This window comes from Littorina saxatilis, unplaced genomic scaffold (genome assembly GCF_037325665.1).
Source record: "Littorina saxatilis isolate snail1 unplaced genomic scaffold, US_GU_Lsax_2.0 scaffold_87, whole genome shotgun sequence".
NCBI lineage: Eukaryota > Metazoa > Mollusca > Gastropoda > Littorinimorpha > Littorinidae > Littorina > Littorina saxatilis.
The window spans coordinates 490,001-513,696 of NW_027126597.1; the positions used below are offsets into that span (position 1 = coordinate 490,001).

General features: G+C 42.1%; 2 protein-coding genes across 2 annotated transcripts; both read right to left on the reverse strand.

Annotated features, from left to right (window-relative positions):
- Positions 1-1,949: 1,949 nt before the first annotated feature.
- On the reverse strand, positions 1,950-7,442 carry LOC138955052 (transcription intermediary factor 1-beta-like). The gene is made up of 3 exons (XM_070326766.1): positions 6,789-7,442; positions 6,188-6,496; positions 1,950-2,087 (listed from the first exon to the last, which is right to left on the reverse strand). Exons 1-3 carry the CDS (start codon positions 7,440-7,442, stop codon positions 1,950-1,952), a joined length of 1,101 nt encoding a protein of 366 aa, XP_070182867.1.
- Positions 7,443-21,120: 13,678 nt separating this feature from the next.
- On the reverse strand, positions 21,121-22,833 carry LOC138955053 (transcription intermediary factor 1-beta-like). The gene is made up of 3 exons (XM_070326767.1): positions 22,180-22,833; positions 21,514-21,886; positions 21,121-21,188 (listed from the first exon to the last, which is right to left on the reverse strand). Exons 1-3 carry the CDS (start codon positions 22,831-22,833, stop codon positions 21,121-21,123), a joined length of 1,095 nt encoding a protein of 364 aa, XP_070182868.1.
- Between the last annotated feature and the right edge of the window lie 863 nt (positions 22,834-23,696).

The window sequence follows — 23,696 nt, forward strand, 5'->3', positions numbered from 1 at the left end:
TTTTTCGTGTTTCTATAACCCATTGAACTATTACAGATCTTTTCCGTGCGCACTTGGTCTTGTGCTTGCGTGTAAACACGAAGGGGGATAAGGCACTAGCAGGTCTGCACATAAGTTGACCTGGGAGATCTGAAAAATCGCCACCATTAACCCAACAGGCGGCCTCGGCCGGGATTTGAACTCACGACCTTCCGATTGAGGCCCGCTGCCTTATCCACTTCATCGCTGCGCCCGTCAATGCCGCATACAATCAAACGGGTGAATGGAGGACAACTATATAGCTATGCTTACATTCAATTATTATGTTTATTTTTTCCAACGAAAAAGGACACACTGTACAAAATTTACATCGGACTTTAATATTCACTGTGAACACATCAACCGGATCAGTCACATCATTCGCTTTGTTGTTTTTATAAAGCACAACTCTTCTTCAACCAATAACAAGTCGCTTTATAGCAATGATATTTTGTGTCTATACATTTAGTCAATCTATGGACATGAAAGATGGTAACAGAACACACTGGATCTGTCCTCACCAAGACTAGTAAGTCCCAGGGTGACTGAAACCCGTCGACCGAGACAGCGTGACTGGTTTTGACAAAACAAAGGGAACAATGATATTCATAACATGGACTTTCTTTATCTTTAAGCACTTTATGATTTCACAATCAACGTTACTGTTCAATGTGTTTAATTAAAAAAACAATAAAGAACACTATAAAATCTCATCATTGCAATTTCAAATTCAGGCAGAATTTTAATTAATAAATCAATTAGATAACAATTTCCAAGATGAAATGCACTTCCGTTGGCCGACCCCGTTTTAAGATTGCTTGAAAAAAATCAGTAATTAGTATGCGGTCGCCGCAGTGTCGCCTCAACTGTTTCACGGACGTAAATGACAACATCTAAATCATGTATCAAAATATGAAGAAAAAAATGTGAATGGGGATATATGATAGAATAATTCAGTAGTAACATTTCATGCACATTTGATCCACACATACAGACATACACCCTCAGTTCGAGCAATACAATCAGTCACTAGTTGACTGATTTGATTTGACTGTAAAATTCCCGACAGAGTTCAGTTCTAACACCGTGAATTGTGCTAGCATTTGCTACGAGAGATGGTCATTATTACCCCCGCCTCCGCAACCACAGCAAGATGTATGACATGGAAAGAAAAGAGCAGAATCCTTCTGCTCCAGCAAACTGTTGACAGTTTCAAGGTACAGAAAAGATCTGAAACTCATGATTGTGATACTGTCAAACTCCACTGTCAAAGACTTGCAAGCCGTTCCCACAGCAATCGCACAAAACATCGGATAGAAATCACAAAGTGAATTATCAAAGAGAAGTCAGCAGATTAAAACAAGTACAACCGTGCAAATATCAGTGAAACATCCTCATCACAAAGTAAGGATTACACTTTCTCATACTGACCAGCAACATTTAAAAAAGCAATCACTAAAACGTCAAGAAAACATTGAAATGCATTCAGTCACTGGACTGTGTTCTTTACAGTCTCTAATAGCACCTTGCCAGCAAACCAGCAAAACAGTCTTGCTACCATCAAGAACATAAGGTGGCGGTACAGGAAAACAATAGCGACAGCAGAAACACATAATGACAACAGGAGGAATGTAGATGGTGTTCGTGCCGACGACGACGACGACGACGACGACGACGACGACAACAACGACGATGACAGAAACATGATGAAAAGTTGTTCAATGACGACGCTGACGATCACTATGATGATAATAGTAATAATTGTGTCTGAAAGCGCTAATCTTTATAATGTTCGACAATTTATCCACAAAGTGATCATCAGAGTAATGGAAAACAGCATTCCATATCAAGTGGCATTTTCCACTGAAACCATGACGTCAGACAGGCGACATGACGTGGTGCAGAGTACACAGAGTGGTGGCGGTTGTGGATCAGACCAGGTCCAGGTCAAACCGGCCAGCTCCCATACGGTACCCGGAGAGTTCACGGCCACTGTCCCACCGGACGTCCACCCAGCCTGGTCCGTACCATAAAGGGATCGCCGTCACCGTGCCCGGTCCTCCCCTGTCCTGCACACAGTACACACTGCTCACTGCGCTGTTGGGTCACACGTGGGGGTGGTGGGGGTGGGAGGGATATGGAGGAGTTCGGGAGGGAAGGGGGTGGCAGGTTTAAGTGATGGGGTGGCGAAAGGAAAACAGAGACCAACATGATGCTCACTCAGGTAATGACGGTAAAACTAGAAGTTAGGGAGAATAACGGATAAAGGGGGTGGAGAGGGGGGGGGGGGGGGGGGTTAAGAGAAAAGAGAACAACGATAATTACTTCTCTGTCGTACACAAGTAGTGATGGTGGGAACAGTAGAAGAGAGGGTGGGGGGGGGGGGGGGGGTCGGAAAGAGAAGGGGAATGGGAGAAGAAAAAAGAACGACAAAATGATCACTTTTTGCAGGACACAAGTAGTGACGGAAGGAGCAGTGGCAGGGTGGAGGGGGAGGTGGGGGGCTTAGGAAGAGAAGGGGGGTGGGAGAGGAGGTAACTCATGTGGAGCCAACAAGAGGAAGGAGGGCAGGGAACTGCTCACTGCTCTGTGCAACAGTACAAGTGGGGGTGGGGGGAGTATGAGGGGACCGGGAAAAAGCGGAGGGAGGGGTGTTGTGGTGGCTAATTGGGGTTGGAACAAGACTGAAGGGGAAGGGGGGGGGCAGCTGAGGCTGGTACAAGAACGCAAAGGAGGAAAAGGGCAGGTAGAAAACAGGAGGGGCGTTCCGAACACAATATTCACCAACATTATGTCTTCTTTGACCGCCCCCTACTTCGCTCTCTGTTTTCGTTTTGTTGCCACTAACTACTGTTAAGATGACAGAGTCAGGATGTAGGTGAGACAGACAGCTGTCAGACAGCACAGGGACACCAGCATGCACTTACATGATTGCCATCTCTCCAGTCCGGTCCCCGCCTGACCCTGTCCCCCACCTTCAGGACTGCTGCCAGGTCTGCTCTCCTTGGTTTGGCTGTAGCTGTGTGTCCTGTCAACACACACACACACACACACACACACACACACACACACACACACAAACACAAACACACCCACAAACACACACACCCACACACACGATCACACACACACGAACACTCACACACACACACACATATAACACACACACAAACACACACACACACACACACACACACACACACACACACACACACACACACACATATACACACATACGAACACACAAACACACACACAAAAACACACAATAATATTTATAAAGTCAACAATATGGTAAAGCAAACGGATGAAGTCGACATAAATGATAATCCCCGACGAACTAATTGCTTCTACTCGTCTTGCGGTGACGGTGTGTACAATGTTCATTACCTGAAGATGGGGTGGTCGTTGTGGCGGTCGCTGATGGTGATGCTGATGCCTGCTGATGCAGCTTTTGAATTTTGCCTGGAAGAATAAATGACATCGTAAGACCTTCACTGGACTGTGTAAAAATCATCATCTTATCTATAAAGCTGGTCTGTGTGTGTATGTGTGTGTGTGTGTGTCTGCCTGTGTGTCTGTGTGTGGCCCGTTGGTATGACGACGAAAGCTTCGAAACGGGTGCACCGATTTTGACGGGAATCACTGTGTAGGTTTTTTGCCACTCGACTCGTGTCATAGCTAGGTACTTTCGAAAACCCACACTTGAAAGTCGTTAACAACGGCGGGAAGTAGTATATAATTATGCTATGAGCCTTCGAAGACACTGCCCACTCACTCATTCAATTGAAGAAGCTTCTTTGGTCACGCCCTCATGATTTAGCAGTCTTCACATGAAAGCAGACAGCAGAAATGAACACATAGAAACTATATCAAAGCGCTATGTCAGCAGGCTGCGATAGGTAACGTATTGAGTACAAACTCTCTTCATAAGCTGGATCCTGTGATCAGACTGTGATGTAAAACAAAGTATCTATATATCTATATACGACTTGTGTCTGTGTGTGTGTCTGTCTGTGTGTCTGTCCGTGTGTGTGTGTTCGCGATGCACGGCCAAAGTTCTCGATGGATCTGCTTCAAATTTGGTGGGCATATTCAGGTAGACCCCGGACACAACCTGGTCGATGAGAATGTTCAACACGTGCTCTCAGCGCGCAGCGCTGAACCGATTTTGGTTTTTCTGTTCATCTTCCCAGATCCATTCCCAGTAACTCTTCCTTATCTTCTCCAGTGTTTTGCGTTTATCTCCCTTCCTTCGTGTGGCGTCAATCCATATTCCCGTTACTATTTTTAGAAGGTCACTGCACGTTACTATTTTTAGAAGGTCACTGCACTGTCCAGAACGCTTTCCTTGCACCCGTAAGTTGTCCTCACTGTAAAAGTGCAAAGGTCAAATCAATTTATAGCCACGCAAAAAATACACTGTCATCTATCTCTATATATTTATAGATATAGATATACATATATATATATGGCTTCTGTGTGTGTGTGTGTGTGTGGGGGGGGCAACACCTGTGGATTGTAGAGTTCTGTTTGTGATGTGGTCTGGCGGCTTTGGTGTGTCTGTATGTTCGGGCCTTCCTTTAAGTAGCCATAACAGATATTATAGGGCTTAGAACTAAGCTCTAAAATTCTCAATCCCGTTTGAGTGGACTTCGCCTTCAAAGGTGATTGTGGTGTTTCGGCACTCGGTTACATTTGGCGTCGTCGACATGGATGGGATTCGACATGAAATGTTCAGGCCACTGAATTATTTTCGTGCTGTTCCCATTCCACCAATCTGGGAGGGACCTAAGCTTGGCGGGTCCATGGTTCGGAACTTTGGGGACAAAGTTCATTCAAAGGGGGTCGAGTGTGACAGGGAGACTACCGTCGCCCTTCACAGCAGACTCTGCAGAGCTGTTCGCCTTAGAAGTTGTGAGTTATTTATAGCTAGCTCGCCAGGCAACACCTGTGGATTGTAGAGTTCTCTTTGTGATGGGGTCTGGCGGCTTTTGTCTCTCTGTATGTTCTTGCCTTCCTTTGAGTGGGCACAAACTGGTGGATGAAAATGTTCAACACGTGCTCAAAGACGGCGAACCGCCACGCTGTCTGTCTCTGTCTCGCGATTCCTCTAGTAATATATAGATAGATATACGACTTGTGTCTGTCTGTGTGTCTGTCTGTGTGTCTCTGTGTGTGTTCGCGATGCACGGCCAAAGTTCTCGATGGATCTGCTTCAAATTTGGTGGGCATATTTAGGTAGACCCCGGACACAACCTGGTCGATGATAATTTTCAACACGTGCTCTCAGCGCGCAGCGCTGAACCGATTTTGGTTTTACTGTTCATCTTCACAGATCCATTCCCAGTAACTCTTCCTTATCTTCTCCAGTGTTTAGCGTTTACCTCCCTTCCTTCGTGTTTGTTTGTTTGTTTGCTTAACGCCCAGCCGACCACAAAGGGCCATATCAGGGCGGTGCTGCTTTGACATATAACGTGCGCCACACACAAGACAGAAGTCGCAGCACAGGCTTCATGTCTCACCCAGTCACATTGTTCTGACACCGGACCAACCAGTCCTAGCACTAACCCCATAATGCCAGACGCCAGGCGGAGCAGCCACTAGATTGCCAATTTTAAAGTCTTAGGTATGACCCGGCCGGGGTTTGAACCCACGACCTCCCGATCACGGGGCGGACGCCTTACCACTAGGCCAAACGTGCCGGTCTCTTCCTTCGTGTGGCGTCAATCCATATTCCCGTTACTATTTTTAGAAGGTCACTGTCGACAACGCTCAATCCATATTCCCGTTACTATTTTTAGAAGGTCACTGTCCCGGCGAAGCCGGGTATTACTCTTTCTTATCTTCTCCAGTGTTTTGCGCGTTTATCTCCCTTCCTTCGTACGGTGCGCCGGCTGCGCCGGCGTACACCCGGTAAAGCGGGGTCCCCGGCGAAGCCGGGTATTCGGCTCTACTTCTTCCCGGAGAAGCCGTACCCGGCGAAGCGGGTATTCATCTAGTTGTGTCATGTATTCCGTATCTGTGGGGGCTGTTTTAACCTCTGCACTGCGTAACAGCACTGACAAGAGAAACAGCAGTCGGAGCACAAAGAAAAGACGTTACCTAGTTTAGACAGATCTGATTTCAGACGGGTCAGTAGCTGGCTGTCGAATACGATGTCACCCACATCCTTGACTTTGGCGGTCTTTCCACTCTCTGACTCAAGGTCGTCCAGACGTGACTTCAGCTGATTCAGCATCTGCAGGAGTGCGTCATCAGGGGCTGACGTCACCAGGTGATCGATGTTACTTGAGTTTGACGTCATCGCTGCCCGCGCTTTCTCCATTTCCGCAAGTGACGTCACTGTTGCATCTTCTTCTTTCTGAATAAGGTCATGGACCTGCTGACGTCGCTTCTCACTACACTGGTGAAGGTCATCAAAGACGTCCTTCACCTTTTTGTGCATGCCCTTGAATTTCTCCTTGGCAGCCTTCATCTGAAACAATATGACGTGTCAAAAATACAGGTGTCACAGTACTATTGAAACAAAATAGAGACATTGATTTAACGTTCTGCACTCGCGATTTCGTTTTCTCTTTGTTCGTGCATAGCCATTTTAAACAAAAAGAAAAACAATCGACTGACAGGTGATGGGGGTCATGTGAACCGCACGGTAGCTTGGAGACACGTAGACATGTTTGTACTAACACAGACAGCACGGGAGGAAGGGGCGGGAAGGGACAGGTCGTACTGAACAGGACCTACACAATGACGGAGAACACACACACCTGTTTTGCCAGTCCTGCTGCTTTCTCCTTCAGTCTCTGTGACTGTTGTGTCAGCTCTGTCCTCTTCTCTCTCGCCACGTCTGTGATGGCCTTCACCTCTCGGCAGCTGCGATGATTGGTTGCATCACAAAACATGCAAATGAGCTCTTGGTGGGCGGAGCAGTACAATTTAGCTGGCGTATTGGAGTGGTTGTTACATGTTGCCTGGCGGTTGGCAGCCAGTTGCTTTGCAGTTAGTTTATTGAGCCGTTCAAGGGTGTGGGTTTTTGACACAGGCAGTTTCTGGTGATGGCTGGTGCATGCCTTGCACAGTTTTATACTGCAATCAAAGCAGTATGACGTTGCAGTGACGTTATTTTGACACACGTCACAATCGTGGGGACCATTGAGAACTTTGTGACTTTCCACCAGAGCCGCGGTGGCGAAGTCGGTAGGGAGCGAATCAACCATGGTGGCCAGCTGACCTTTACCTTGCTGTGTGGAGGAGAGAATGGGGGCTCTGCAGAGCGGGCAACCCCCCTGTCCCCCTTCCTTCTGTAGCCAGGACAGAACACAGTCACGGCACGCTAGGTGGTTGCAAGGCAGCAGTTTGGGGTTGGTGAACTCGTCATGGCAGACTGGACACTCTATGTCTCCGCTTGTCACACCGGCCATGATAGCTGTTCTCACACTCTCAGGATTCCCAACTCTTCGGCAAACTTGAACTGAAAGCAGACAGTGAAAAGGAACAATAAGCACAGGATAGCATAACGTGGATTTCGTCACGTGTACACTGAAAAATAAGACAAAAGAACATGACAAGATTGACGTTTGGCACCGTTTTTTTAACAAAGAGGGGGAATCGAGACGAGGGTCGTGGTGTATGTGTGTGTGTGTGTGTGTGTGTGTGTGTGTGTGTGTGTGTGTGTGTGTGTGTCTGTGTGTGTGTGTGTGTGTGTGTGTCTGTCTGTGCGTGTGTGTGTGTGTAGAGCGATTCAGAGTAAACTACTGGACTGATCTTTATGAAATTTTACATGAGAGTTCCTGGGTATGATATCCCCAGACGTTTTTTCTTTTTTTCGATAAATGTCTTTTATGACGTCATATCCGGCTTTTTGTAAAAGTTGAGGCGGCACTGTCACACCTTCATTTTTCAATCAAATTGATTGAAATTTTGGCCAAGCAATCTTCGACGAAGGCCGGACTTCGGTATTGCATTTCAGCATGAAGGCTTAAAAATTAATTGATGACTTTGGTCATTAAAAATCTGAAAATTGTAATTAAAATTATTTTTTTTATAAAACGATCCAAAATTACTTTTATTTTATTCTTTATCATGTTCTGATTCCAAAAACATATAGATATGTTATATTCGGATTAAAAACAAGCTCTGAAAATTAAAAATATAAAAATTATGATTAAAATTAAATTTCCGAAATCGTTTTAAAAACAATTTCATCTTATTCCTTGTCGGTTCCTGATTCCAAAAACATATAGATATGATATGTTTGGATTAAAAACACGCTCAGAAAGTTAAAACGAAGAGAGGTACAGTAAAGCGTGCTATGCAGCGCAGCGCAACCGCTACAGCGCTGAACAGGCTCGTCACTTTCACTGCCTTTTGCACTAGCGGCGGACTACGGTCATTGTGAAAAAATGCAGTGCGTTCAGTTTCATTCTGTGAGTTCCACAGCTTGACTAAATGTAGTAATTTCGCCTTACGCGACTTGTTTATAACATACGAACAAACAGAGAAGAAGAAAGAAAGGAAAGAAAGAAAGAAGTTATTTCAAGAAAAGTATAGACGAGATGAAGACTTCACTCACACACTGTTCACGGAGAATGTACAAAATTTATTAAGTCAACATGCACAAAACATAGAGCATGCGACCATGTCCGGCACAAACTGGAAAAAGTGTCTGATCTGTTTAGAGAGTGCGCGACCTTGATCAGAGGCACTTATATGACAAATTAAAAATGTTCTATTATTCTCATGGTGTATCCTTATGTTATGCTAAGTTTCATTTCAAAGAACTTAAAATCATAGTAGCTATGATGCATCTTACAAGAGCAGCGTTTTTTTTGTTTTTTTTATCAAATCCGTCTATGTCCGGCAGAAAGTGGAAAAAGTGCCCGATCTGTTTAGAGAGTGCGCAATCTTGATCTTAGTTTTGTCAGACGGGCGCTGTGGCGGGGTGGTAAGACGTCGGCCTCTTAATCGGAAGGTCGAGGGTTCGAATCCCGGCCGCGGCCGCCTGGTGGGTTAAGTGTGGAGATTTGTCCGATCTCCCAGGTCAACTTATGTGCAGACCTGCTAGTGGCTTATTCCCCTTCGTGTGTACACGCAAGCACAATATCAAGACCAAGTGGGCACGGAAAAGATCCTGTAATCCATGTCAGAGTTCGGTGGGTTATAGAAACACGAAAATACCCAGCAAGCTTCCTCTGAAAGTGGCGTATGGCTGCCTTCTCGGCGGGGTAAAAACGGTCATACACGTACAATTCCACTCATGCAAAAACACGAGTGTACGTGGGAGTTTCAGCCCACGAACGCAGAAGAAGAAGAAGATCTTATTTTTAATTTTCAATTATTCTCATGATGTATTATTACCGTATGGCAAGTTTCAATTCCGAGAAATAAAACGTTTAGTATCATGGTGCATATCAGAATAGCAGTGTTATCCTGTAAAATCCGACCATGTCCAACAGAAACAGGAAAAGGTAATCACTTGAGCAATTTTAATGTTTCTATTATTCTCATGTTCTTGAGGCACAACTATGGCTTCTGTTGCTGTGAAACAAATGACTTGATTGTTTGTATCTGTGTAAGTGTCACTATAATTACATGTGTTAGCCCTGGGCTGTAAGGCAGAATCCATTCGAGTGGATGACTATTTTCTCATTTTCTAGTACAAGATATGTGTAATCTAGTAGTATGTCAAATTGACTTTGATAGAAAGAAATTATGCACTATCTATAACGCATCTTAGAAGCTCATTATATGAATATGAATTATTATTTGACAGAAACCCCCCGCTTTCTTCAGATGCATCATAACTAGTGTACCCTTCTTTTCTATGATTGAAAACTTGTCATATCGTTAGAATACACAAGAAAAATCAGTCCTGTACGTGCCTTAGTTCTAGGTCGCGAGGTTTCTAAACATGTCGGGCGCTTTTTCACGTTTTTGTCTGACCTGGTCTGAGTTGACAGACACAATTCCGCTGCTTTTCTAAGATGCTCATAGCTGATGTACTTTATTATTTCTCGGAGCTAAAACTTGGCATGCAGTTAGAAAAAAACATTCAGAATATTAAACAAGTCGCGTAAGGCGAAAATACAATATTTAGTCAAGTAGCTGTCGAACTCACAGAATGAAACTGAACGCAATGCAACGCAGCAAGACCGTATACTCGTAGTCCACCGCTCACGGCATAGGCAGTGAAATTGACAAGAATAGCGGGGTGGTAGTTGCGCTAAGCAGGATAGCACGCTTTTCTGTACCTCTCTTTGTTTTAACTTTCTGAGCGTGTTTTTAATCCAAACATATCATATCTATATGTTTTTGGAATCAGGAACCGACAAGGAATAAGATGAAAGTGTTTTTAAATTGATTTGGACAATTTAATTTTGATAATAATTTTATATATTTAATTTTCAGAGCTTGTTTTTAATCCGAATATAACATATTTATATGTTTTTGGAATCAGCAAATGATGGAGAATAAGATAAACGTAAATTTGGATTGTTTTATAACTTTTTATTTTTTTTTACAATTTTCAGATTTTTAATGACCAAAGTCATTAATTATTTTTTAAGCCACCAAGCTGAAATGCAATACCGAAGTCCGGGCTTTGTCGAAGATTACTTGACCAAAATTTCAACCAATTTGGTTGAAAAATGAGGGCGTGACAGTGCCGCCTCAACTTTCACGAAAAGCCGGATATGACGTCATCAAAGACATTTATCAAAAAAATGAAAAAAACGTTCGGGGATTTCATACCCAGGAACTCTCATGTCAAATTTCATAAAGATCGGTCCTGTAGTTTAGTCTGAATCGCTCTACACACACACACACACACACACACGCACGCACGCACGCACATACACCACGACCCTCGTTTCGATTCCCCCTCGATGTTAAAAAATTTAGTCAAAACTTGACTAAATATAAAAAGTAACACAATGTGATGTCAATGACTTAGACAAAGGGCGCGCGCTCTCCCAACAGCTCCAGGTGCACATTCGACAGAAACCTGCTGCTTCTCTATAAGATGCATCATAACTAATGGAATTTTTATTTGATGAAACTCGGCTTACCCTTACAATACACATTAATTTTGTTATACTCAAAAATTAACAGTTAGAGATGAGAGTGCTTTAGTTCAAGATCGCAAGCTCTTTTGAGCTTCTGCCGGACATGTTCGGATTTGACAGAAACCCGCTGCTTTTTTTGAAGATGCATCAAACCTAATGTACCTACTGTTTCTATATTGAATTAAATTTGACACATCGTTAGAATACGAATTAAGAATATCGGATGTGACAGAAATCCGGTGCTTTCTGTTTCGCCGCTCTGTAGCTCTTCGAAAATAAATCATAACTCCTTTATTTGTTTCTTTCTATGACCTAAACCTCGGTACAAAGTGAGAGAACAAAATGTGAAGATACTAGATCCACAAAAACATGACATGTCAATGCTTTAGTTTGAGGTCGCGCGTCTTCTAAAAACAAGTCGTGCATGATAGGGGTTGAAATATCATAGAAATCCGGTGCTTTCACGTTTGCGCTTGGGGTCTTTGAAAATGCACAATAACTCCCTTATTTTTTTTATTTCTATAGCTTAAAACTCGGTACAACGTGAGAACAAACTGTGACAATACTAAATCAACAAAAACATGACATGTCAGTTTGAGGTCGCGCTTGGTTTAAAAACAAGTCAGGCATGATCGGTTGAGACAGAAATTCGGTGCTTTCCCTTATTCTCTCTAGCTCTTCAAAAATGCTTCATAACTTTAAAAGACACAAACCATACAAAACTGTTCAAACCACATTCCGATTATACAGACACAATGCAAAAGGACATAAACCACAGGCTGGCTACCGGCACAGAATAGTAAAACCATAGACTACCTGTGCAGAACACAGACTCTATACAGAAGAATACGTATGCAAAAACATTTTGTTGCTGGTTTATTCTCATATTTTTAAATGCACTACATTTCAGCACTGGCTGTATCTGATGTCTTCACTAAATCAGTAAATGGCAAGCGACACTTGAGGTTTGAATATTGAGTTCTTCTCTAAATATTCCTTGACCCTCCACAGTGACGGCCCACAGATACTAAAAAGCTGGATATAACAGCAAGTTAAACGAAAATACCTTATTCATGCTACCCGGTCATTATCGTGTCAGTTATTCTTACCTTTCTCATCTTTCATGATCAAGACTCAGTAAACATGTTGATATTGAATTTGATATAGGTAAGCTAGAAACATTGATTTATCAGGAAACTGGAAATCTTCTTACTTTTCGAAGAATGTATTGAAACCGAAAGTAGGAAAAGACAACAAAACTTTACTATATTCCTTTTTCGAAGGTTATGTAGAGAAACATAACATGGCGGTCTGCCCTTCAGCATACTATTGTTGTTGTCTTCTTCAATACACCACTGTACAGTACCAGTAACATCCCTCTTGTGTTTCGTTCCACTGAACTACATTCAAGTAGCTGACATTCTGTTCAGTGCAGTCATACCGAGCGTTCTACCGCTGACAAATGACGGCACACAGTGACACACGCATTACACAAACCAGCGCTGTCGTTTCGATAGTTCGACACACACACAAATCATCATCATCATCCAGACTGTGGTGGTCAAAAGACAGAAAGGGTTACCTGTCAGGTGTCAGCAGGGATGGTTTGATTTGCTCGTTGCTCTCAGCACAACACTGTCAACGTGTCATCAATGCAAAATCAATGAGTGATCCATGGGAGGTAAGTCTGTGCAGTCGTGTTGCACTGCGATTATCTGCGGCTGTAGTTCCACAGGCGCCAGACTCAGCCGGAGAGAGTAGCTTCGTACTGTCCTGTCTTATCGATCACTGCACAGATCAGGGTGGGGTATGGTGTGTGAGAGTGGTGGTGGTGTCAGAGTGAGATGTCATAATTATTGGCGTCAAAGTGGGAGTGGTGTGCCCGAATAGGTGGAGGAAACATGCCGAGTCTCAGTGAATATTAAAAATAACACTGAGTCGAAGTTAGTGGATCATGAAAAATGCGAGCTTTAGCAAGAATACAACATTGATCTTATGGCGTCAGACTGCGAAGCATTAATTGCAGTTGTACTTTGTTCTTTGTTGAAAAGCATGATGTTTGAAAGAAATACTCTTCAATTGTTTTCACCAATCACTATAATGCACTTCAGGGTGGGGCCTTCACAATTCAGTTATTAGCATGTACGCAACATGAACCGGCTAGTGTCAAATTTTCGTTTTCTGCAAAAAGGTGGATATTTTTTAAACGATTAATATAGTTGCACTGTTTATTATTCAACCACTCTACTATCTCGTAATTGTGGATGGTAAAACGCTAAACTAAGAAATCAGGCTTTTGTTCTTCGCCTTTACGCACGCTTCTTGTCTCAGTTCTCAATCCATCAATCACCCCCCGCGGGTTAGGGGGAAGAATTTATCCGATGCTCCCCAGCATGTCGTAAGAGGCGACTAACGGATTCTGTTTCTCCATTTACCCTTGTTAAGTGTTTCTTGTATAGAATATAGTCAATTTTTGTAAAGATTTTAGTCAAGCAGTATGTAAGAAATGTTAAGTCCTTTGTACTGGAAACTTGCATTCTCCCAGTAAGGTACAGTCGGAATCGTTTATAACGTAACCGGTTATAACGAATATTGGTCATAACGAACATTTATTTTTTCCCTGCCAGCGCTGTTCTTAGTTATCACTAAAAACAAACTGGTTATAACGAAACCGGTTATAACGAGAAACTGCTTACAACGTCAACATTTCTTGTTCCCAGACCAGAAAAAGAACCGGTTAGAACGAAACTATGACGCAAATCAAACTTTTTCGTAACTTATGACTTATGACGTCAACTTTGGGAAGTAATTGATACAACAAGATGGCGACTAAATATTGATTATAACGAACATTTTATTTTTTCCCTGCCAGCGGTATTCTTAGTTATCACTATAACGAAACCGGGTATAATGAATATTGGTTATAACAAACATTTTATTTTTTCCCTGCCAGCGGTGTTCTTAGTTATCACTAAAAACAAACCGGTTATAACAAAAATGCAAAGCAGAAACAAAGGTAGAACTTTTGCAACTTGAATTTGTTTGTTCTGTTATAGAGTCACGCTGCGGCTAATTTTCCTTATTCAAATGTATCGTTGCTGATCTGTGTTGACCATTTCATTTTGCGTTCATTTATGGGAAGATTATTATTTAACGACACTATTATTTTAATCCAACTGGATTGCTAGTGTCGCGATAGTTAAGCATTTGTAAACACTGTCAAGTTGTACAGGTTATTTTTGTGCTTCAGTTTTAGTTTGAAAAAAGAATCTATTTTTCCATAAATATGTAGTTCCTAAAGACAAGGATAATTAAATTCATTACAAATGAATTTATTTGAATTGTTTTCACCAGTTTCTATTTGTAAATTGCTTGATAGTTTAAGTAAACATCTAAGTGTTGTTTTTTTGTCTATTTTCTTTTCCGCCTGCAAAACAAAGCCATTATTTTGTACATCAATTTTTAGACACCAGGTCTTTTGTTGTTGTTTTTGTTGTTGTTTTTATTTCATTGTTACATTCTTGGGTACAAGGTTATGGCCTAATAAACAGATTTGTTGAAGAACAGAATTCGATGTGTGTGTGTGTGTGTGTGTGTGTGTGTGTGTGTGTGTGTGTGTGTGTGTTTATTGTTTCAGGCAAACTTTGGTATTTCTGTTGAAAACGATCTCTCTGCTTAATTATTCATTTATTTGACCGTTGTATAGACCACATAACAGTTGATAATTCTCCACTTGAATCTCCAGCTTTCCCTAGGCCTGTTGCATGCCCCATACCCCCCCCCCCCTCTCGCCATCTCTCTCTGTCTCTCTCTCTGTCTCTCACACTCTCTCCGTGTATCTCTCTCTCTCTCTCTCTCTCTCTCATGTACGATTATGTATGTACCTCATTGAATGTTTTAATGATATGACAAAAAGATTACTTATGCAACAGAAAACAATACTTATTTGCCAACATTTTACCATTTTTACGTTGAAAATGTGAAGAAACCGGTTATAACAAAAAATTTCCTCTTGTCTTCGTTATAACCGATCTAATCGGTTATAACGAAAATCGATTATAACGAATAAAAAAACGTTTTCCCCTGAGATTCGTTATAAACGGTTTCGACTGTAATATATTGTACTACGTTGCAAGCCCCTGGAGCAAATTTTTGATTAGTGCTTTTGTGAACAAGAAACAATTGACAAGTGGCTCTATCCCATCTTACCCCTTTCCCCGTCGCGATATAACCCTTCGTGGTTGAAAACGACGTTAAACACCAAATAAAGAAAGAAAGAATCAATCAATCAATCAACCTTCCGTCCATCCATCTATCAAACCATCCATCCACCCATCCAACCTTCCATCAGTTGCACTGCTCAGCCATTGATCATTCGTTTCTTTTATTGTATCAGACACTCCAAGATTGAATGGTTTTTAAAATACAAATTGTATTTCTACAATCTATTCATTAAAACAAAAATTGAAGCCTATTAGAATATCAAGTACAAAGTTGAACATAATAGATCCACAGATTACACGCACGCAATCAGTTTCCACGGTGATATTACAACATATCAGATAGAAATTACTTAAGATATAATCGAAGATTAACCAGTACCATAATTAAACAATCATGCAAACATCACTTCATAATATTAATTCATTGTCTCAGACTGACAAGCCGTTTCCACAAAGATAGCACAAAACATTAGATAGAATTCACTAATATACTTTTAAAGATTATTCAGCACCTTTAAAACAATTCTTGCATATCACTTCAACATCTTAATTAGATAATCACAAACTCCTTTGTCAATAAAAGACTGACAATTCCACTCCCACGGCGATAGCACAAAACAACGGATAGAAATCACAGAGTGTATTTTCAAAGAGAAATTTGCAGATTAAAACAAGTACAACGTGCAAATATCAGTCAAACACCCTCATTAAAGTACGAATTACACTTTCTCAGACTGACCAGCAGTACAAAACACGATCACTAAAATGTCAAGAAAACATTAACGTATGCATCAAGTCGCTGGACTGTGTTCTTAATAAGTCTCGTGCTAGCAAACCAGCAACACAGTCTTGCAACCATCAAGAACATAAGGAGGCGGATCATGATAACAACAGCGACAGCAGAAACACATAATGACATCAGGAGGAATGTAAGGTGGTGTTGGTGCTGAAGACGACAACAAACGAACGCCGACGATGACAGAAAAATAACGAAAGTTCGAGGATGACGCTGACGATCACAATGATAATGATAGCAATAATTATAACTGAAAGCGCTAATCATTCTAACGTTTGAAAATGTATTCACAAAGTGTTCATGATAGAATTAGAAATGAAACAGCACTGGGTACCAAGTGGCATTTTACACTGAAACCATGACGTCAGACAGGCGACATGACGTGGTGCAGAGTACACAGAGTGGTGGCGGTGTGGATCAGACCAGGTCCAGGTCATAGCGGCCCCTATCTCCCATACGGTACCAGCCTTCATAGCCATTGTCCCACTGGACGTCCACCCTGCCTTGTCCCCACCGTGAAGGGATCGCCGTCACGGTGCCCGGTCCTCCCCCGTCCTGCACACAGTACACACTGCTCACTGCTCTGTTGGGTCACACATGTAGGGATATGTAGGAGTTCGGGTGTGCAGGGGGTGGCAGGTTTAATAGATGGGATAGCGAAAGGAGAACCAGCAGAGACCAACATGATGCTCACTCAGGTAATGACGGTAAAATTAGAAGTTAGGGAGAATAACGGATAAAGGGGGTGGGGGGGCGGGGGGGGGGGGGGGGGTAAACGAAAAGAGGAAAGAGAACAACGATAATTACTTCTCTGTCGTACACAAGTAGTGATGGTGGGAACAGTAGAAGAGCAGGGGGGGGGGGGCAAGGGGGTCGAGGGGGGGGGGGGGGGGGGGGGTCGGAAAGAGAAGGGGAATGGGAGAAGAAAAAAGAACGACGAAGTGATCACTTTTTGCCGGACACAAGTGGTGACGGAAGGAGTAGTGGCAGGGTGGAGGGGGAGGTGGGGGGCTCGGGAAGAGAAGGGGAATGGGAGAGGAGGTAACTCACGTAAAGCCAAGAGGAAGGGAGGCAAGGAACTGCTCACTGCTCTGTGCAACACAAGCGGGGGTGGGGGGAATACGAGGGGACCGGCAAGGAATGGGTAAGTAGAAAAGCGGAGGGAGGGGAAGGGGGGTGTTGTGGGGGCTAGCTGGGGTTGGAACAAGAACGGAAAGGAGGAAAAGGGCAGGTAGAAGACAGGAGGGGCGTTCCGAACATAATATTCACCAACATTTTGTTTTCTTTTACCCCCCCCCCCCCCCCACTTCGCCATTTGTTTTCATTTTGTTGCCACAACTGTTTAGACGACAGTGTGAGGATGTATGGGAGACAGACAGTTGTCAGATAGCACAAGGATACCAACACTTACCCGGTTGTCACCTCTCCAGTCCGGTCCCCGCCTGACCCTGTCCCCCACCTTCAGGACTGCTGCCAGGTCTGCTCTCCTTGGTTTGGCTGTAGCTGATAGTCCTGTCAACACACACACACACGAACACTCACACACACACACACATATAACACACACACAAACACACACACACACACACACACACACACACAATTTTAAAACCCAAACTTGAAAATCGTTAAAAACGGCGGGAAGTAGTAGTAGATATATGCTATGAGCCATCGAAGACACTGCCCACTCACTCACTCGGTTTAAACAGTATTTTATTCGTAAACAGACACATGATAATATAACAACATCATTAAGAAGGAGCACAACAAGTTTAAAACTTATTATAAGTGCTCACATAAACATGCCTGAAATTTCATGGCGGAATATGATCAATGCAACACATTTTTGAAGAAAGAGATAAAAAAAATTATAATAAAAATAAATAAAAAGGAAAAAAAAAAGAAAAAAAAAGGAGAAAAACAACAAGGAAAACTTAGTTTGAATTATCGAACACAATCTGTGTCAATACCGAAAACGAAAACAAATACAAAACAAGAACGAAAGACACAACAGAAAATAATATCAAAAAGTAGATGGGCCCCAAGTAATATATTTTAAAAATAACCACACCAACAACTTCGAACTAAGGTGTCCCAAAGCGGTTTGATTTCTCAATATAGCTTTGGACAACAGCAAAAATAGCACTATTTTTAAATATGGAGATGTTTGAATCACCTGTCAGGAGTGTGTCAATATTAACAAATTCTCGAGCTAATGTACCGATTGTTGCGGTTCTTGCATCATTAAACAGGACATGATAACAAATTAATAATGAAGAACAGTTTCAGCAAAATAACCACAAGAACATTCCGGGTTGTTTACTAGGTGGCGATTAAACATATCATATTGTAAATCACTCATTCCAAGTCTTAACCTGCAATGCAAAACTTCAGTTTTGCGATTTGGGGAATAGTAATATGGTGGAAGTGAAATATGGAAAGCTGTGAAATGTCACCTTTCCATAACTTTACCTACACAGCTAAGAAGTGATATTGGTCGGTAATTTGAACATAATTCCTTTTCACCTTTTTTTATATATCGGAATTACATTAGCTATCTTCCATATTGCAGGAACTGTGGCTTCTTCGAGAGATCTGTTGAATAATGCAGTGAGTGGCATCGCAATAATATCTGCACATGCAACCAGAACTCTATTTGAAACAGAATCAGGACCAGAGGCTTTGCGTACATCAAGATTCTTCAACATAGTAAGCACGTGTGCAGCATCAATAATAAAAAAAAATCAATGGTGGTATTCTGTTCTCTAACTTCAGGAACTTCATCATCATCATCATCCAATACCGATTATTTTACAAAACATTCATTGAATACTGTTGCTTTTTCTACATTGGAATAATAAACACGGCCATTGTTTTCGATGGGAGGAAATTCATTAGAAGACATACCTTTGCGTGACATAAACGACTTTACTAATTTCCACCAATCTTTATTACCAAACACTAACACGATTATCCAATTCTTTTAAATATTCTGCTTTCCTCAATCGAATAACATCAGTTAATTTATTGCGAATTCTTCGGAAAAAATCCCAGATCCAAACAGAATTCAATAATTTTGCTAATGTTTGTATCTTTTTCTTTTTATCAATCAGTCGTTTAATACCGTCAGTCATCCAGGGTGTATCCGCTTCTCTCACAGTTATTTCTTTAACTAGCATACACTGTGTAACCATATCCATTAGGGTATCCGAAAATGCCTCTGCTGCTTCGTCAATCGAACTGAGTGAGACCATACTCGTCCAATCCACATTACATAATTTTTCCTTTAAACTGACAACGTCCAATTTGGAATAATTAAAAATCAACCGTTTATAACTTGCTTAGCCTATACTATTTCCTTTAACAATTGCAAGCGGAACCGAATGGTCACTGCAGATTGGCGGTAAAACCTGAATTTTTTCAACAATATCAGGGCTTGGTGTCAAAATCAAATCTATGCACGTTGACGTTGTTTCTGTAATTCGTGTAGGTTGTTTGACTAACTGGAACAATCCATTTTTTATCATAATATCTTGCAAATTGAAACACGTACTATTAAGAACATCGGAATTAAAATCACCACAAACAATATACTTCATACCAGTCATACCGGCTGCATTAACTGATTGATCTATCAGGTCCCAATAACCAACATTTGCAGAAGGCGGTCTATAAAAAGTTCCAACTAATAAGCGATCCTGTTGTATCTTAGTTTCAATCCAAATGGCCTCTAGATCGGGGATGGAGAGATCATGTCTCGTTTTACAATACAAATTATTTTTTTACATATACTGCAACGCCTCCATGGGGGTTATTTGGTCTATCTTGCCTTATCGGTAAATTAAACCCTGACAAATACAAATCATCATTATTTACCATATTAGACTGCCATGTTTCCGATAATGTCACAATATCAAAATCTTGAACCTGAACTTCTCAAATGTCTAATTTATTTCTAAGGCTTCGTACGTTTAAGTGAATAATAGATAATTTCTTAAACTTTTCCTTGACCGGCCCGGGGTTCACATGAACATCGCCTGCTAAGATCAACATAATTTCTATTATGCACATTATTCCAAAACACATGAACAATGAACAATCTCCAGAACGTTCTGATATACAGACGCGTTTACCTTTAAGCTCTGCATTCACTTCTTTTAACAATACTCCACACCTTCGCATATTTGAAGAATAATCGTTTTTACATTTCATACACACATAAAGGAATAAGGCCAACTTGAAGTATTTATATTCACAAACAAACAACACAAAAAACGGAACAACTAAATCAGCAGTGAGGAAAAATAATTTTCTATTAGTCAGTTGAACCGCCTTGGGCTGGAACATACCAACGCTGGCTCTATACTGTGTTACACTACTACCACTCATTCAGGTTACAGATTTCTGTAAAACTTCAAAAAGAAAAGAGACCAGCGCCGGCAGTTCCATGTTCACATATATTACAGGTGGGGGATCCCAGAACATTGTCACAAAAAATGAAGGAAAATGTTGATGCATTAAAAGTAATGTAACAAATAGAAGAAACTGACGAGAGGGCCGTCGCGATATAACCTTGAATGGTTGAAAACGACGTTAAACACCAAATAAAGAAAGAAATGACGAGAGGGAATAAAGAAAAAGCCAAAATATTATGGCTTGAATTCAAGGAAAACACTTGAAAATGTGTAGAGCTGTGTAGAGCTGTGCATATGTGAATAGACAACATGTTTTTCAAAAAATCATGACGTGACTCTTTATCTGATTAGAATATGTTGTGCTTGAGAACAAGGAAAAAAAAACACCAAAGAAAAACGTAACACACTACAAAACGCACTGATACGGGGCCCAGGCTAGTTTGCTAATACAACAGATAAGACTGCCTATTGTTGGTAACTTTACAATGGGTCAGCGTAAACAAGCAGAACTAGAATCAGCGTGTAAACGGCGATTGCTGAATCTCAATACAAACCGCACAAAACACAAGCATAAACATGCAGTCCACACGCACGCATCGTCCTCACTCACAGTTCACCGAGCTTGTTTTGGCAGAGTACATGTTTTGATGCAGCCCGGTACAGCTGGACCCTTGTCCACAGACACACTCACTCAATTGAAGAAGCTTCTTTGTTCACGCCCTCATGATTTAGAAGTCTTCACATGAAAGCAGACAGCGGAAATGAACGACATGTAGAAACTATCTCAAAGCGCTATGTCAGCAGGCTGCGATAGGTAACGAAGTATTATTGAGCACAAACTCTCTTCATAAGCTGGATCCTGTGATCAGACTGTGATGTAAATCAAAGTATAATTGTGTCATGTTTTCCGTATCTGTGGGGGTTGTTTTAACTTCTGCACTGCGCAACAGCACAAGCAAAAAAAGAACAGTCGAAGCACAAAGAAAGGACGTTACCTAGTTTAGACAGATCTGATTTCAGACGGGTCAGTAGCTGGCTGTCAAATACGATGTCACCCACATCCTTGACCTTGGCAGTCGTTCCACTCTCTGACTCAAGGTCGTCCAGACGTGACTTCAGCTGATTCAGCATCTGCAGGAGTGCGTCATCAGGGGCTGACGTCACAAGGTGATCGATGTTACTAGAGTTTGACGTCATCGCTGCCCGCGCTTTCTCCATTTCAGCAAGTGAGGTCACTGTTGCATCTTCTTCTTTCTGAATGAGGTCATGGACCTGCTGACGTCGCTTCTCACTACACTGCTGAAGGTTATCAAAGACGGCATTCACCTTTTTGTGCATGCCCTTGAACTTCTCCTTGGCAGCCTTCATCTGAAACAATATGACGTGTCAAAAATACAGGTGTTACACTACTATTGAAACAAAATAGAGACATTGATTTAACATTCTGCACTCGCAAGATCAGTTTCTCTTTGTTCGTGCATTGCCATTAAAAACAAAAAACACAAACAATCGACTGACAGGTGATGGGGGTCATGTGAACCGCACGGTAGCTTGGCGACACGTAGACATGTTTGTACTAACACAGACAGCACGGGAGGAAGGGGCGGGAAGGGACAGGTCGTACAGAACAGGACCTACACAATGACGGAGAACACACGCACCTGTTTTGCCAGTCCTGCTGCTTTCTCCTTCAGTCTCTGTGACTGTTGTGTCAGCTCTGTCCTCTTCTCTCTCGCCACGTCTGTGATGGCCTTCACCTCTGGGCAGCTGCGATGATTGGTTGTAGCACACAGCATGCACATGAGCTTTTGGTGGGCGGAGCAGAACAGTTCAGCCGGCCTATTGGAGTGGTTGTTACATGTTGCCTGGCGGCTAGCAGTTAATCGCTTTGCAGTTAGTTTATTGAGCTGTTCCAGGGTGTGGTCTTTTGACATGGGAAGTTTCTGGTGATGGCTGGTGCATGTCTTGCACAGTTTGATACTGCATTGAAAGCAGTATGACGTTGCAGTGACGTTATTTTGACACACGTCACAAACGTGGGGACCATTGAGAACTTTGTGACTTTCCACCAGAGCCGCGGTGGCGAAATCGGTAGGGAGCGAGTCAACCATGGTGGCCAGCTGACCTTGACCTTGCTGAGTGGAGGAGAGAATGGGGGCTCTGCAGAGCGGGCAACCCCCCTGTCCCCCTTCCTTCTGTAGCCAGGACAGAACACAGTCACGGCACACTAGGTGGTTGCAAGGCAGCAGTTTGGGGTTGGTGAAATCGTCATGGCAGACTGGACACTCTATGTCTCCGCTTGTCACACCGGCCATGATAGCTGTTCTCACACTCTCAGAATTCCCAACTCCTCGGCAAACTTGAACTGAAAGCAGACAGTGGAAAGGAACAATAATCACAGGATAGCATAACATGGATTTCGTCACGTGTACACTGACAAATAAGACAAAAGAACAGGACAAGACTGACGTTTGGCACCGTTTTTATAACATACGAACAAACACAAAAGAAAAAAGAAAGGAAAGAAAGAAAGAAGTTCTTTAAAGAAAAGTATAGACGAGATGAAGACTTTACTCACACACTGTTCAAGAAGGATGTACAAACTGCAAGAAGACAACGTGTACAATACATAGTGTATATTACAGGAATAAGACAAGAACAGAATCAACATACATCACTCACAAAACATAGACAATTATTCAAACCACATGCAGGCCACAGGCACAATATGAAGAATATCCATCACGTTCAGATTGTGAAGACACATTTCAAAAGGATACACACCACAGGCTAGCTACCGGCACAAAACAGCAAAACACAGAGTACCCACGCAGACCACAAACTCAATATAGAAGAATATGCATGCAGACTGTGTTTGTTGCTGGTTTATTCTCATATCTTTAAAATCACTACCTTTCAGTGATGGCTGGTTGTCATTTCTTCACTAAAATCATAAGCGACACTTGAGGTTTGAATATTGTGACCATCTCTAAACATTTCTTCATCCTCCCTCAGTGACAACTCACTGATATTGAAAAGCCTGTGGTAAACCAAATCAAGAAAGACCAAAAGATAAATGAATAAAGAAAATAAAACTGCAAAAATTGATACAGGCTTCATTTAAGTAGACACACAGAATAAATTAGAAAGAAATAGACATAAGAACAAGATAAACGCA